We start from the raw sequence: 16,467 nt of genomic DNA, 5'->3' as shown, positions 1-16,467 counted from the left end.
AGAGGTGCAAACCGTAAGAAGCAATGACACCAGCGAATAACTTCATTTCGTTGTCAACTCCGCAAAGGTGCGCGGTAGGATCGCGCAACCAGGGAGCACGGAATATCTTGCCATGGAAAGTACTGTCATTGCCACGCGTACCAGCGTACGCTGCCAAGGCGAAACCGCACGCGCACGGGGTCCCTGCTTCCCCTCCCCCTCAAGTCACGTAATGGGACGAAACATGCGAGGAGGAGGGGCCAGGCCGTGGGATCACTCATGCACAAGGACGCAGACACATTAGCCCGTTGCTTCCGCGGTAGCAATGTTGGGTGCGCTAAGCATTCCCCCAACGCAGGTAAATGAAGTCACGGCACTACACTTCGATGCTGCCTCTAACGACAAACACACACACGGATGCACACATATTACATGCACACACCTCTACGTGACCATGCGCATGGGCAAGGAATTCGAGGCACGACACCAGGTAACTTCCACCTCACCAACTCGACCACTCCAAAACACACCACTGGCACCATTTCACAGCCCCACCACATCCTGCGCAACAAAACTGTTCGAAACACGGCCCCAGCGAAAAATGCCATCAACCCCCCTGCCTACCTTCCGGATAACCTTCGATCCTCCAGATTAACATCCCCCATTCCCGTCGGCACAAGCAACACTACCTTTCATGTTTACTGCCTGCACCGGCCGGGTCACGTCTCACATCGCTGTAGCTCAGCCTCTATGACTCGCTTCCCTGCAGTAGACACACATCCACGCATACATACCACTACAGTGTTTTAACCTTCCTCCTTCCCTCCCGCTCTTACGTGCTCTAAGACCACATGTTTAGTCGCGGGCAGAACCGCAACTGGATTGCCCCGTTCGCACCTGCTTTAGTTTGTACGTCACCTGGGCTTTATGAGGTGCTTTCGTTTTTTCGTTTCTTATGATGCGGGACTTACAGCACTCAGGCCCCTCGCTTTTTAATGTCGTGGACCTGGAAAAACAGGTGGGTTCACCTCAGGTGGGAAACACTCACGTGTATGGACACATACCCAAGCAAAGCGCTGCTCAGCACTAATGAAATCACACACAAGTTTCCTTTGTGTTGCGTTTGCATACTGTTGTTATTGATAAAACGCAAAACACAATACCGTGTTTGAAGGTCTGTTCAACGCCACTCGTGCGCTTCGCTTTCGGTATCCGGGATATTTTTCCTCCCGTGCCAAATGCAGCAGGCGGCGCTGCGCAGGGAAAGCTCTCCTGCTCCTGCTGCTGCTGGGAGATGGGGTGCTGACCTCGTTTGGCGCCAAGTGGCGAACATAGCGCCAATTCCACCGCCGAGAACAAAGGCTCTCTACCTCACACTGTATCCCTCCCTAATTCCTTGCAACAACCGCACCACCCGGGAGGAAAGCCCAAGGCTCACCAGGTGGAAGCCGGGGTGACAAGGACGCAAAGAGGATGGAAGGCGAAGGGGGAATCATATGCGAGAAACTCAAGAAATAAACTGCCGGCATGGGACGGAGGCGATGGGGAGGGGGCCCATGCGCCGGCGTGGGACGGAGGCCCGTGCGTGATCCGTAATATCAGAGGATCACGCCAAGGCGACCGCCCGTGCTGCCGTTGCCGCACTCGCTACTGCCGCCCCCACGCCCACGCCAGTAAGGGAATCTAAAAGTGGTAGGCAAAAGACTGAGAAAAAGTAGACGACCGCCCCGCTGAAAATGTAGCTGTCGAACCGGTCAAGCAGACCGCCATGGCCAGGAATCAGGTCGCCCGAGTCCTGGGTGTCGCACAGGGACGTACAGAGGGGCTTAGGAAATGAAATTCGAAGATTAGAAAACCATGCTCGCAGACTGCAAACAGTAAAGGCTAAAGCGCAGGGCGGAGGAGGTGACATGTTTACGACACACGCGGGGTCAGGTGCACGAGTCAGATGGACAAAAGCCAAGATGCCCCTAGCGGCCCCGAAATCAAAGGTAACGGTCCAGGGAACGGCGTGCCATGACAAACCGCAACTTCTTCTGCCGCCTGCGTTCTGCGGCCAATGCTCCTTTCCTTCCCTGCTTCACGCGTGCCCGCCTCTCCCCCGGTGCCCCACCCACCTTCATGCCCGCATCTCGTTTCATGATCGATTCGATCAAATCCCCGAATAACGACGAGAAGAACACGGAAACCTGAAACAGCGTGCAATTGGGTTTCATCCATTAGATTAATCCGCCGGCGGGGAGGAAAAGACAGATGTGCCGCACAAAACGAATATGTGGCGGGGGGCCGCTACAGAATAGCGAGGTAAAACGGCGGCGCGGTATAATAATTCCATTCAAGGTGGCGCCGGCCATATGAGGGCGGGCACTCATGGCCACTCCCACCCCACGCTTTCCAAATGCCCATAGCGACTTCGTGATTTGTGTTATGTTACGTGGTAGCGGATCGGGAGCCCCATGTCGGGTCTAAACGAGCCAAACGCCCACAGACACATGCTAAGGAAAGTTCGACGAAGGAGGAAAAAAGAGGAAACGCCGAAGGAAATAACTTATCGCACGCAACTTATAACAGAGGCCAACATGCATACAAGACCCAATCTGCATAAATACATGTGTACGCCTCCCCCAACATGAAGCGATCCATCACTGCCGTCCCGCCACTTCACACGCGCTCACCCCAAGCGCCACCGCTCCCAGTGGTGTTGACGGCCATGCGAACACCGCCCAGGAGCCTAGCGCTACAGCCACCGCGGCAGCCATGCCGCCGGCCGCCCCCTCCACCGTCTTCTTGGGGCTGATGTCCGTCAGCTTGGTTCGCCCCATGGCCTTGCCGACGAAGTACGCCCCCGTGTCCGCCGCAATGATAACCGCCACCGCCGTCAGCACCGCCACCATACCCACAGTGGTTGGCCACCCGGTGATAGAGCTCAAAAGAACCTATGCAAGAAGCATGGCGGCCATGCGCGCGGGTGCCCGTGGGGTGGTCATTGCGCCGGTGCGAGGGACGTGGGCGGTGGAGGTAACAAGCAATTCAGGAACCTAAAAGCCGCGCCAATCGAGACTTGAATAACGTCACAATGGTGCATCTGGTGGTAGTGGCGGTGCGGCGGGGGACTATAAAGGTAGCCTGTCCTAAGTCTCCGGACATTTTAGGAAGTTGTGCCACGAGGAGTGTTCAGGAGGGCATGAAAAAGGCAGAAGCATCGTGAGTTTATAAAGTCCCTGTGCCGGTCTGAGTCACTTATTGATGACCCCCAGGCCAAGGACCTGTCCGTCAAAAAGCCATGAGGATGGAACCCCCTATGTAGCGCCGTCTCACTCGACAACTCCAAAACATTACGGTGCAGATCCTCATGGACCTTTCTCCCCGGTTAGTGTTCAATGTCACGGCCCGGACTCACCGCAAGTGGTGTGTCGGGGGCCGGCGCCGAGAGGGCTCTAAGCTTAAGCCAGAAGCTTGGCAACCACCCTTCATGTCGTAAGACATCGAGCAGACGCATCCCACAGCCATGCGGCCAAAGCCAACAAGAGCGAGCAAGGGACAAGCAATTTACTCAAGTTGGGCCGTATGAAGCAGGCTACATGGCACCTTTCGTTCCCAACACTGACACCGGAGGTTCAAGGCTACAAAACGGGCAACTCACAGATACGACCTGCATCCTGCAGGACAAAAGCAGGGCAACCGCGTTGATATGTCTCATGCACTTTTAGCCGCATCCGGCCGCAAATGTGGGGCGCGGAATATGAGTCACCTTGTGGGGATGAACCTGCGTTAGACCATAGTGTACCACCCAGTGCCTCCCCCCTTGCTCTGATGGCAGCTGATTGGCATCTCCCAAGGCACATCTCCCACAATGATTCGCACAGCACTCATAAGAGACTGCTGCTGCTACAACCACGCAAGTCTCCACTGCCGCAGCTGGCGCTGCCGTCGCCGCTGCCTCCCCATAGCTGGTGCCGCCAGTGCCGCAGGGGCCGCAGCAACTACTACTTTGTTGCTGCATCCGGTGTTCCGGACTCCAGCTTGCTTATCACACAGCACTAAGGCCATGCAGTGCGGCCTTCAAATCCTTGGATGTTCAGCGCTCGACAGCTCATCAGTGAACAGGACGCTGGCTGCTTCGTTGTGTTCCGCATTGGAAATAACGTTTCAAATCACCACCAAAACTCCAAGGCTAGTTGGCTCCCGCCCCCGGCACGTGCAGCCCCTGGCCAACAAATGTCTGCACGGCTAACTGCCATACGGTCCACGGTTGATCGGCCCACAGGCCCGTGCATGACCAAGATGTCAACACATGAGATGATGCAAACCCTGCCGAGGCCCCTCCAAGATGTTGGCCGTTTGCGCTCACCGCAATAGAATAGCCCAAACAAGGACGACGCCAGCTGTGCAAACTTTGGACGCTTGTTGACCACAACTTGAATTACGAGCAGTAAGAAGGCCGCGACGGCCAACACGGTGCCGCTCTTGCCACGGTAGAAGTGGCTAAGGACTGTGATGCCCACGCACATTGCAGTTGTAGCTGCGTTGACGAGCGGTGGCGGAGGCGGCATACCCTTCGACATCTGCTTCGACGACATAAAGCCAAAATATTCGCGTGACGCTTGGTACGCGACGAAAACCAAGAGCGCCAGCATGAGGAGCTTCCCATATAAGATGACCACCGCCCCAGCCAGCCCCAGGACGAACCCAAAAAAGACTCGATTTGCAAATTCGCGTGCTTTCTGAACTCCTGTTTTAGATTGTGCGGGTGGAAGCTCCTCGACTGACTCGAGCGAGTTTGTCGATGCAACGATTTCGCCAGGCGGCAACGGACTGACGGCTGCGCCATCGCTGGGGCTTGAAGATGCAGTGACCAGTCGGATGCGGCTTGCGAGATACCAAATGCTCGTTAGCTTTTCAGCTGAACGAAGCACGTCAGCAGGTTGCCGGCTCCACGGCCTCCTGCTGACTCGACACCTGCTTAGCGCTAACGCTGTGGAGGATTGACTATATGACGTGCATGGATTGCAAGGTTGCCGTATGTTAGCCATAGGTGCTCACTAGAATAGCGTCAACAGCGCACACTTCGGCAATTAATAAATAACTGCAAGACCGCTGGAACCTTAATGCATGTTGACACTTTGCAGGCAAAAGATCCATTACGAGCTAAGTCCATGTAGAGTCACAGATCTAGGGACTCTTGCGCAAGAGGCTTTTTGCAAAGCAAAACACCCGCGTACGGTCCGTACGTCACCGTTTAGCCGACTTGTGCGCCCAGAGCAACAACGTTCTCTCTCTTTGGACGTTTCCCTTCCCCACGCCGCTGCCTTTAAACTTCGTGTGGCAAGGTAGGCTAATACGAAGGCCGTTTTTTCCCGTGTCGGCGCAGTCTTTCTTATTAGCTACGTTCACTGGCCGCGCAGATGGCGAAGGAGAAGAGCCGCAGCAAGGAGCAGGTGACTCGTGAGTACACCATTCACCTCTCCAAGCGGCTGCATAAGACCAGCTTTAAGAAATGCGCTCCTAAGGCTGTTAAGGAGATACGCAAGTTTGCTGCCAAGGTAATGGGCACATCAGACGTGCGCCTGGACGTTAAGCTGAACAAGGCTGTTTGGGCCAAGGGCATCAAGAATGTGCCCACCCGTCTGCGCATAGTCATCAGCAGGCGGCGCAATGACGACGAGGACGCCAAGGTATGTTCCTGGCCATAGCTTGTAACAAGTTAAAGAGTTTTGTTAAGGAAGCATTATTGGGCTAGATTGCAATTTGTTGGGCTGTGGCGGTAGCCTTCAGTACAGAAAGAGACTTTTGACGGCCTGAGGTCGCTGGGGAAGGATAGTCCTACGTCTAAGTCCTGTCAGAACTCTTGCGCAACATGGGAAAGCCGTGTCGTTATCCATGAGCCTTGTTTTGCAGGCGGAGCGCGTTGCCAACAGTTGCAAATTGGCCATCTGCCACTGTCATTTTGATTGCTTGCTGCAGGAGGAGATGTACTCCTTTGTGACCGTTGCGGATGACCAGTCGACGAAGGGCAAGGGCACGGTTGTCGTCCAGGACGATTAGGCTTGCAAACCGTGTAACGAGTGAAACGCGGAACCTGCTGTCCCTCGTCTAGATTTCTTTTGGGGATGCAGCCGTCGGCATATGTCAGCGGGGAAGCAAAATCCGTTCTGAGCGCTGTTGTTCGCTAAGAATACCATGGGCGTGCCAGCGGTTGTACTGCATGTCTGAGTGAACCAGAGTTTGGGCTAAAAACATGATGGCTTGCAGCCTGTCCAGGTGAACAGTGATGCCTAGCGGTGGGGGGATGGCAGGCTTCTTTTGGACATCGGTTGTGTCCGGTTGCATCAAGGTAGACTATGCGGGGCATGTGAAAGGTTAATTTCGTCTTTGCGAGCACGCACACGGCAAAAAAGTGGACCCTTCATAAAAGATTGCTCAACATAAGCTCCGGGCAGTCGCATTGCCTTAGCATTGGAACGCTAGTCCATTCCGCAGCACAATACCCTACCATTGTCAACAGACGTTCACGTTAACTATGTAGCATGGCTGTCTGTCGGGTTATACAACGAGAAGGACCTTTGAACTGATATCGTTCGCGTCTTGATATAATCGGGTTTTACAGAGCACAGCATCCAACCAGCAACACCCACCATTTAGGAATAGGCTTTCGCATCCCAGGCAAATTAACCAAATAAGGATTTAAAATCCGCGGTAAGCGAAGGGTCAATCTTTTGAACCACTGACCGCCATGAGATTTTTTTGATTGATTGTGTTCCAAAACTTTCTATTTAGGTACCGGCCTGAGGCGGCATTCTATCAACCAGGCGAAATCCAAAACAATACATAGGGAATGCAGAAATTACCCGCCGCTTGAAGGACTACACGAGGACTCAGCCGTTGTCACGCCCATGCATGAAGTACGACATCCGCCTTTCAGATCAAAAGCTGCATAACCATTACTCCGCTACTAGAGTTAAACCCCCAAAAACGTTTTACCGTACTCGCAGCAAGCTATCATACGTTCACGCATTTGTAATGCGCGAACAACGCACATATATCCAAAATATCCTCATTTTATTCGACGGTTAAGAACCCTCCAGTCCGGGAAAGGCTGCTGGCTCGCCATCAAGTACTGCAAGCCACAGGATATCAGCAAGCCACCTACCAAGCCACAGGATATCACAACAACATCGCCGGACAGCCCGGTATCCCTGTTTAGCTTTAACCATGCAAGCCACCTGAGCAGCAAGTTTTCCTGCCAGGCTTACAGACAAGGAGCGCCCTTCACAGAATGCTCAGGCAGCGGAATTCAATATTGGCAAATCGAGGGCAAGGGCTCTATAAGAGTGATGCTGAAGTCAAGGCCAGATAGACACGGCCAGCACGGAAGATAGGACAGCCATGTACAGACGGGAACCGGGACCTCATGGTTTCATTTGGATAGTACAACTTCAACTCACAGGGCCCGCACGCGGCACAGAAGTCTCCGCAAACCGCAATACACGTGACCAAAACGGCGTTGAACAGAACCGGCCATTCACTATTGTGGCCTTCTGTTCATTCGTATAGGGCAGGCCATACCTTTGCAACAAATGAAGACTAAGACAAGGGAACTCTTCATTCGCTAAATGCTGCTGCAAGGCCTTCGACCAGCCAGAACACCAGTCGCAGCCGTTGCTGCTGCTGCTGCCCTGGCGACCCGTCCGATCACTGACCCGCAGCAGCGTCAGTTTGTCCATGCACTTGATACCTTGACCATCCGTCGGTTAGCCTCATCGAGTTAGACACGCGCTCCCTAAAAGGCAGCTGCAGGATATGCCGTTCGTAGAAGTGCAGAACACCAGACGTCGTGACACCCGACCTAACCTTACCATATATATGTATACGCACTCCACTGAACCAACGCCACAACGAGCCCCGGTTGGTCACTCTCCTCCCCCTCACATGAAGCCCTGTCCCAGTCGGGCTTGCGATGACTGCTCGTCCCCGACATCCAGGCCCCGTAGGCGAGTATAGTTGGTGGCGAACACTTTGCGCTTATCCACACGCTTTTGGCGGTACACATCCAGCAGGTGCGTTGCACCCGCGTAGTCGCGAATCCACGTGTCCACGCGACGTTCGTGCAAGTCGTCAATCTGTGTCGGAAATACAACATATATACATACATTCTTACGAGACATGCGGCATGGTCTTGACATTGGCGGTCCGTGCCCTACACTCTTCACGCATTTTATTGCTTTCCGCTCACGCCGCAGAGGCGGCGGTTGGCCCAGGCGATGGTGCCGGGGGTGTTGGAGGTGGTTGAAGCGGCATACCTTAATGATTGCGTGGATGAGTCCCATTGCATCCGCCTTGGGGTGTGCGGTGCCGACCTTGCAGGTGAGTACCAGGCAGCCCGGCTGCGACATGCTGAAGCGGCAGATGAAGGTGCCAGCCGGCTCGTTAGCCAGCGCCGTGATGGTGCCGGCGCGATCCATGTCGAAGCCGCTGATGACCACCGGGTCCTCGAGAGTCCATACGCTGGCCACCTGGAAGGAGGAAGAAACATGTGCGCGATATTTAGAGTACAATATAATACGATACGTAATAGAAAATACAACAGTAATGAAATCATGTACATGATATAGCGAATACATGGAGTCGTGCCTACTGTCCTCCACTCTCAAGGGACACTATACCATTGCCGTCTGCCATCCCCTCGTCATGTCGTTCTCGCTGCTCAGTTGATTAAGGTATTACTCGTGTGAGCGCACGTGCAACAATTTCTTTCTATTCTAAGTTAGGACCAGCACGCGCACGGATGTCCCTGCCTTTGCAATTGCCCTCGCATACCCTCTCAAATCTTCCGAACAACGCCTTCTAAATCCCGCTGCTGCTGCTGCACCGCTAAAATCCCTTGATTTTATTTCCTTGTTCACAGGTCAGCAGTCAGCATTCCACACTCGCTCACCGGAACGGCTCCTTGTGCCGGTGGGGCCCCCACCCGCCTTGTTTCCCCTCGCATTGCACGCGCAGTTGATGCATGCCCCCCGCCGTATCCCACCGGAGCAAGCCCAGTGATTCATCCTGGCCTAAATCAACCACCCACCCCACCAAGTTTAACCAGCCGCCCTCCACCCGCCCAGTCACCCCTGAGCATTACAAGCTAAAGGTTATCCTGCTCAGACAACCCGCTCTTTATTACGCATCAGCCGCGTGCCCCTACCCTACCTGCTGCAGCGTGTTGACGATGGAGCGGAACTGGCTGGAGAACTCGTCCCACTGCTGCGGCGATATGGTATCATGCTCTCTGTTGGAGTCCATGGGGAAGCCCGCTTGGGAGAGTAGCGCCTGTGCGTGTGTTTGCGGGTGCGAGGGGCGGTCCAGGGGTGGGGTAAGACGAACCACTGGCGAGTGAAGTAGCAGGGGAGCCAGTAAGCTTCAATGTTCAACGAGAGTGATGGCGGTTGTGGTACTGCGGTCCGAGGGTAGCCCGCACAACCCGGGATGGTTCCTCCTTCATTTTGTAATGCACCCGAGGGTTTGACCCCGCATATGCAAACACACATGCTGTTATGGCATCTTTCAGCGGGCATAAGTCCCACCAGGACTCCTGAACTATGTGTCCATTCAAATTCCATGGGATCCCGAAGCCTTCAACTGGCATAGCCCCGTGCTTGCTTGGCGTCCTCACCAACCTGCATATCCATGTGGGTCAGCCGGCGGTGCAGGCCCGTACTGTCGTACACCTCATTGATGAAGTCCCGCATGGCCATCCGGGAGTGAGGGGCGGGCAGCAGCATGTCCACGTCACTCGACGTAAGGCCCATGAAGCCCTGGTACGGTGGTAGCTCATGGGGCTGCACCGGCTGGAAGCGGTAGTTGTCGTCGTCCTTCTGTCGGGCAACAGGCGGCAACCGACCCGCGGGCCGGCACGGGGCGGACTTCAACCCAGGAAGGGATAAGACCCCCACCCAAGCGAATCCCAGACGCGACACGCAACAGGAGAAGACGAGCAACAGGACATGGATGCGGTACGCTGCCAATTTTGCGGAGTAGGAGGCCGCAAACGCACATATAGAAGTGATTTTATAATTAAATTGCCACGGTCGCACACAGGATGCACATGCACACTGATGCTGTACTGTTTGTTGGTCCGTACTACCTGCCGTCACGTACACGGCAGCGTCCTCACCGGGCCCTGATCGCGCTTGCGGCTGTTGTTGCCCATGCACAGCATGTTCAGCTCGATACCACCATGGGCCGCAGGGCCGAAGCCGCCGGGGCCCATGCCGCTCATCCCGCCGTTCATCGGGAGGCCGTTGCCGCCGCCAGCAGACATGGCGGCGCCGCCACCGCTCATGCCAGAACCCAAGCCGCCACCGCCGCCGCTGATGCCGCTGGCACCAAAGAAGAAGTCGGGACCGCCCGTGCCCCGCAAATCACAGGCCATCCCGCCGCCGTGGCCCATGCCAAAAGTCATGTTGCCAGGCATCATCCTGCCACCAAGCGTGCCGCCGCTGCTCCCTGCCATGGGGCCGCCGCCGCCGCCGCCGGCACCACCATTCCCTGCCATTCCGTTCAGATCCATGACACCGCCGCTGGGCATCATGCCGGCGGGGCCGGACAGAGAAGGGTGCGGGGACAGGAACCCCCCGGTTAAGCTCCCGCTGCCACCAACCCCCAACATGCCCTGCGGGCCCGGAAAGCCGCCGCCGCCGCCTCCGACATTGCCCATCCCACCAGCTTGCAGCCCTGGCCCACCCACCATCCCCACGCAGACCTCAACCAATCGCTGCTGCTGCTGTGGGTGCTGTTGCTGTTGCTGCTGCGAGTTGGGGTGCAGGTCCAGGCCTGAAGGCATGCGAGGATAGTCGCTTTCCGTTGAGAGATGCTGCCCAGGCAACCTGTCGGAGCTATGCCGCGTAGGCATCACGCCGAATTTCATGATGCCGCCGCTGCCGCCGCCTCCGGGCCCCAGGGACAGCCCAACCGACACTCCAGATGGTGGCGAAGGACTCGGACACGGCTGCTGCTGCTGCAGCTGCTGTCCTGCAGGAAAGCCCTGCAACTCCTGTCCCATACTGCCAGAGTGGTGATGTTGGTGATGTTGCTGCTGCTGTTGCTGCTGCAGCGGTGATAGCTGCTGCGTCTGCGGTGGTCCCTTGCCTGCCTGCACGGGCATCCTTCCCGGGGCTGGTGGCGGCGCGTACCGGCCCCCCTGCGCCGGCGGCAACGGGTTGGACTCCAGCGTCTGTCCCCTGAGGCCACCGTCGCTGGAGGTGAGGAAGGGCGACGATGCCGTGCCGCCGCTGCCGTTATGGCCGCCGCCCACCGCCGCCATCACGTCCAGACGGTCGCGGTCCAGGCGGTCGCCGGCGCCCTGGTCAAAGTGCGACAGAAGCCGATAGTCGATGTGCAGCTTCTTGCAGGCCTTTTCACGTTGCTCGGCGCGACAGATGCCGATGGTGGGTACATTGAACACAACGAACAGCAAGTCGGTGTCCAGAATGGAGGCGGTGAAGGCTATGTAGACCTTGTTCATGCGGGTCGGCTTGAGGAACTCCAAATTGGTGAACTCAAAGTCCTGCGGTGGGTCATGTACCAGGGGATGTACATGTAACACCGCGCCCGGTATTCACTTCCCAGAAGCCAGATCGGGGCCCGTGAGACACCATACACGGGGGGAAGAACGAACCATTGGCGAATGAAGCAGATAGATACCGCAAGAACATTTACTGACCGGCAATGAGGTCGTGGGGGTTTAGTAATCTCCCCATTAGCACTAATTTGGGCATATTTCGCCTCCAAGGCACGATGTGGCATCGGGTATGGCATCCGAGCATACTGCCCCAGCCCCCCAGTGCTCCAATCTTTGTACAGATTCAGGTTCTAATTATAACTCATGGCCGCCTCATCAATCAGAGTTGCATCCACATCACGCCCCAAAGGACATAAAGCATAGTTAACACTTCCACGCAGCCATGCACACAGCCGCACACACCAACACACCTGCACCGCCGCTATAATGTTACTACCTCCTTGTAGAACAACACTGGCTGTGTCACTGCCACAGCCATCCGCATTGCCAGAGGTTCTCTCATGCTGCTGACGCTGGCTCTGCTCTTCCTGCCGCTGCTGCAGCTGCCGTTGCATTTCGTGAATCAACTGCCCGCCGATGCCGCCGGCTGGAGCAGCCGGCGCCTCCAGCGCCCCGCCCCCGTGAATCGGCGAAGACCGGCGCTGCAGGGGGTACTGCAGCGGCTGCTGCTGCTGCATCAGCATCTCCACGGTAACATCAAAGGAGTCCCGCGGTTCACCCGTACCCAGCCGCGCGCCATTGCCGGCCATTGCCAGCCCATTGCCAGTAGAGCTCATGCGACCACTGGAGGCCAACGTGACAACCGGGTCGGGCCGGTTCGCCGCAAAGAGGCTGTTCAGAGGTCCGATGGGGTCACGGCCAGCGGCGGCAGCGCTGCCGCCGCTTGTGAGTCCGTGCTGCCTTCCCGCCGGTCCCATGTCCCGAATCATACCGTTGACCGTTAGACCCGCGGATTCCATCAAGCCGTACGGCTCCAGTACGTTGTGTTGGTCGGGTTGCAGGCCGGAGAGGGTGCGGACACCGGCGCTGCTGTTGCCGCCAAGCCCGTCGGGGTTGAAGCTGCTGCTGACGCCACCAGCGCCGCCGCCACCAGCACCGCCGCCGGCTGCGTCACCGGAGAAACTGAATGAGGATGGCTCGAGTTTCACTGAGAGGCGGTCGGTGCTCCGCAGGGAGCTGCTGTACACCAGAGCCGTGGAGCCGCCATTTGCGCTCTGAGGCAAGCTCTGGCCGTCCTTGCCGCCGATGCCTACAGCCCGCGTCTCACCGTTGGCGGCGGCCTAAAGACCGGGGGAAACCAGCATTAGCCGGGAGGGCAGCAGCTCGGTAAGAAAAGGAAGACCGCTATTCGGGGTTGGCAGGTTGTCTGGAACGTCATCATGTAACGTGGATATGGAGGTCATGCGACCCTTAACAGCTGGCAACCACATGCATATTTTATGCTTCCCGAATGGGCCTCGTCCTAGGCGGACTGGTATGACGACAAGGGAAACACCCCCAGTCTTGACTCGTACCTCCAGCGTGCATCGGATGTAAGAGGTACCCTTGAGCTCCGTAACAGCTTTCTACAGAGCGATTCAGGGTAAGGATGCAGACGCAGAACATTAGAGATAATAAAACTAGATGAAAAAGTGCAAGACCATGGGGCTCCGTCAGGACTCTGTAGCATGGGCGGGTGGTAACTGCGGCGACAGCTCTTGCAGACGATGTTGTACGGAAATTGGTGCAACGTGCCAGGATCTCACCCCGGTCTCAAAACTACTTGCTCCCTACCTGTACCTTGTCATCTCGACCGTTAATATCATCGGGCGGCAGCCAGGAGGTGATCTGCTCCTTGTCCTGCTGCGAAAGGACGTGCGCGCGCAGTGTGACCGGAAGCCACAAAGCACCGTGGTGCTGCACCTCCAGTCGGACTTTAAAGCAGGGAAGAAGGCGCCTGTCCAGACATGCGAAGTTTCCATTGGTTCGGGTGGATTCAGATGCGCGGACTTTGGCCAGGTAAGCTCGTAATCACGATTACCTGTCCTGCTTGACCGGAAGCGCAAACTCAGCTGGCGCCTCAATGATGCGCATATTAATAGCATCAGGTAGGTTGTGTTGCCGCAGTATGGGGTGGTCGTTGACGCCCAGGCTGTGCAAGTTGCGGCGACAACATTCGGCATTCCAGCCCCGGGCTTGGGCAGTCTCGGAAGATGAATAACGCACGTATGTTGTTTGCCATCTGTCCACATCTGCGACGAGTCATATCCATGCAGTGTAAGGGAAACTGCCACAGGAGAAGGAACCTCCGTCCAAGGTGCAGTTAACCTCTACTCTGCCTATGCCTACGCCGAAAGTTTTGGAACACACTCAATTCGAACTATGTGTTACTAAATAGAAGTCAGTCAAGAAATTCCGGGCAACATCCCGCATCTTAGCTTTATGCAAAAGTTACAGCTTCCTACTGTTCCCGCAAATCACTCCGCACCTGGAGGTAACACTCACGAACTCTTCAATGGATTGACTTAACTTTACAGGCAGCGAATGTGGGCTCACCTGGAAACGGTTCCCGGCGTGCCGCCAGACCTGGGAACTCTTGCGAGAACCAGGCTGGTCCGAGGCCGGTGCCCATGACAGCCCGGCCCTAGAGGCTCAATTCGCAGTGATCACGGTTTGGGCCAATGAACTTTGGTTCTAGGTTCTTGCTCTTAGTGAGAACTTCTCGAGACAGATTGGCACCAGAGCGCATCCACTTCAAACATCTCGTTCACCATATAGGCGCAACCACGTACATTGTAAGCATGACGAACAATTTGAGGTACCACAGATGAAGCTGCATTGTCGCACATTCTTTTGTACGGGACCAACTCCCCTGACCCATGTTCCGTTTCCTTGAGGACGAAACGATGACCGGCGACTACTGTACATACGGAACCCCATACACGTGTTTTATCTTCATGACAGAGGCTCGGAGCAGGAACTCTGTATGTATACCGTCCGCGCCTTTTCACAAAATTCATGCTTGTATTGCTAAAACTCCAACATGGAATGTTCAACACCTCTGCAACTCAACATCTTATTACAGTACCCATATTCCGTCCACACTTTTATATGCAACTAGCGGTTGGTCTGACTGACGTCGGACAGGCTGCGGGAATGCAAGAAGTTAGAAACCTTTATTTGAATGACGTGTTTCATGAAGCCCAGCTTTGTATCTCCGGCGTCCGGCCCAGACTCACGTGCACGGCGCAACGCAGGGCTGCGGCGACAGTTGACGTGTCCTCAACAAGGACTCTGCACTGTACATTGCTATCGTTATTTTGTCGAGTACCTCTCCATAAGCCCATGAAGATTCTCTGTATCCTCCGTTGCCTTCGCTTAGCCTGCTGCAGAGGCCCGGCAGCAGCTCTTTCAGCCAACCAACGCGGCTGCCCCTCGCCATCTCGCCATCAGCATTGGTGGTCGCAAAGCCTTCTCCATAGAACCGCGTAGGTTAAGGTGGATCCATGTTTTGTGTAAACGAGCCAGTCCAATCGCAGAGGACATGAAAGGTTATATGTAAGGTATGTCCGAACAGTTGTGACCTAGCGGGCAGTTCCGGCAACATCCCAAGGCACTCATGCTACGTGGATGTGTATGGCGATATTAGGCTGCCTTCTTATCAGCCTATGTGTTTGGCATCGAGGTGGCGCAAGGCCCTAAATATGCGGCTTCTCCCAAATTGCTTGCAGACAACGAACTCGGGCTGAGGGTGAAAAAGGCCCAGAGCGGGAAGAAAAATACGCATAATCTCTCGTGGAACGAATGTGCAGTCCTGCAGGCGAATACCTTTCTTTCTTGGATTGGATAACGTGCGCGTAGAAATGTGTATTCACCGCATGCAGAGACGCAGGACGGCAGGCAGACTGGCACCAATCCCAGGGCTCCGGCCCCATTGATTCGCAAAAAGAGGTGTTGTATGGGAAGGCACCCCGGGTAATTCACGATAGTAGCCAATGGGTCGAGAATAGATCTTATCCATCTAGCAGGGGCCCAGGTAGCCGGATATTGCCGAACCTGCTGCCCCCTCTAGCTCGTTGCTGATGCATGCCACAACAGTCAGGAGCCATTATCAATCCGTGGCAGCCGTGTGCGAGCAAAGCAGATTTCTCTAGCACGGATGGCTGCCTTAAACGCGGGACAATATTGCAACAGTCTGCACGGTAGCTGCTAATCGTCCAGGAAAACAAGGGACTAGCCATTTGGCAAATTCGGTATCACATGTTGTACTGCCCGTACAGGTGAATCCTAGTATTCATCTTTGACGCTTTAATTAATGTCGCATTGCACTGTATGTGAACATCGTCCCTTGTTCTCTAACCTAGGGCTGCACGTAGAGTATAAGTCCTCTAAAAGCCCAATGGCGCATGGTTCATGGTCCATCATGTATCACCCTGTATTCGGCTTTAACTCCCATGGGGTCAAAAATCGCTTCCCCGCAAAAGGCTGGTACACACGAAGCATGCCATTAGGGAAGTGTACAGATTACACGTCAGAACCCCACGTCAGAACTAGCTTAAAAGTCGTGTTCCTTGCCCGCCTCACAAATGAGAAGCGATTTCGTTATCACACACATGTCAACGAGTCCCTCGACGAGTCCCTTGACGAATTCATTTACACACGGGCTAAAACAGATGGATCCCGTGGAAAGCAGGTGGGGGCGGAACGCTTACAGCTCCATCGTTCAGCGCTCAAGCAAACCGAAGCTTACATAGTTTGGACTGGGGAACTATGGCAAATGAAAGCATCCAGGATTAGAGTGCCATAAAACCCTCCGTGCCCTATTGCGCATGCTAGGCTTGGTGTTGGCAACTCGATTGGCCAAGGGGTTACACGGGCCTGGCGACCCGACGCAGACGCATACAAAGCACCCTTCCGGTTGCTACCATACGTAAAACTGCTAA

At 55.5% G+C, this 16,467-nt stretch overlaps 3 protein-coding genes across 3 annotated transcripts; 1 reads left to right on the top strand and 2 right to left on the bottom strand.

The window, feature by feature from the left end:
- Positions 1-1,687: 1,687 nt before the first annotated feature.
- On the bottom strand, positions 1,688-4,706 carry VOLCADRAFT_43405 (uncharacterized protein; the record flags this gene model as incomplete). Its single annotated transcript, XM_002948164.1, has 5 exons — positions 1,688-1,774; positions 2,097-2,168; positions 2,655-2,915; positions 3,380-3,447; positions 4,331-4,706. Coding segments are annotated over 5 exons (864 nt in total), but the record flags the coding sequence as incomplete, so codon positions are not given.
- A 554-nt stretch (positions 4,707-5,260) lies between these two features.
- On the top strand, positions 5,261-6,676 carry rpl31 (component of cytosolic 80S ribosome and 60S large subunit). Its single transcript, XM_002948310.1, has 3 exons — positions 5,261-5,309; positions 5,385-5,654; positions 5,944-6,676. Exons 2-3 carry the CDS (start codon positions 5,385-5,387, stop codon positions 6,022-6,024), a joined length of 351 nt encoding a protein of 116 aa, XP_002948356.1. The 5' UTR covers positions 5,261-5,309; the 3' UTR covers positions 6,025-6,676.
- A 1,228-nt stretch (positions 6,677-7,904) lies between these two features.
- VOLCADRAFT_116796 (uncharacterized protein) lies at positions 7,905-14,156 on the bottom strand (the record flags this gene model as incomplete). The annotated part of the gene is made up of 9 exons (XM_002948163.1): positions 7,905-8,099; positions 8,280-8,492; positions 9,175-9,294; positions 9,642-9,839; positions 10,139-11,530; positions 11,956-12,825; positions 13,319-13,481; positions 13,566-13,776; positions 14,081-14,156. 9 exons carry the CDS (start codon positions 14,154-14,156, stop codon positions 7,905-7,907), a joined length of 3,438 nt encoding a protein of 1,145 aa, XP_002948209.1.
- Positions 14,157-16,467: the final 2,311 nt, after the last annotated feature.

This window comes from Volvox carteri, assembly GCF_000143455.1.
Source record: "Volvox carteri f. nagariensis unplaced genomic scaffold VOLCAscaffold_9, whole genome shotgun sequence".
In the NCBI taxonomy this organism is placed as follows: domain Eukaryota; kingdom Viridiplantae; phylum Chlorophyta; class Chlorophyceae; order Chlamydomonadales; family Volvocaceae; genus Volvox; species Volvox carteri.
The sequence above is the reverse complement of the archived record's forward strand: the minus strand, read 5'-3'. Positions and strand labels throughout refer to the sequence as shown.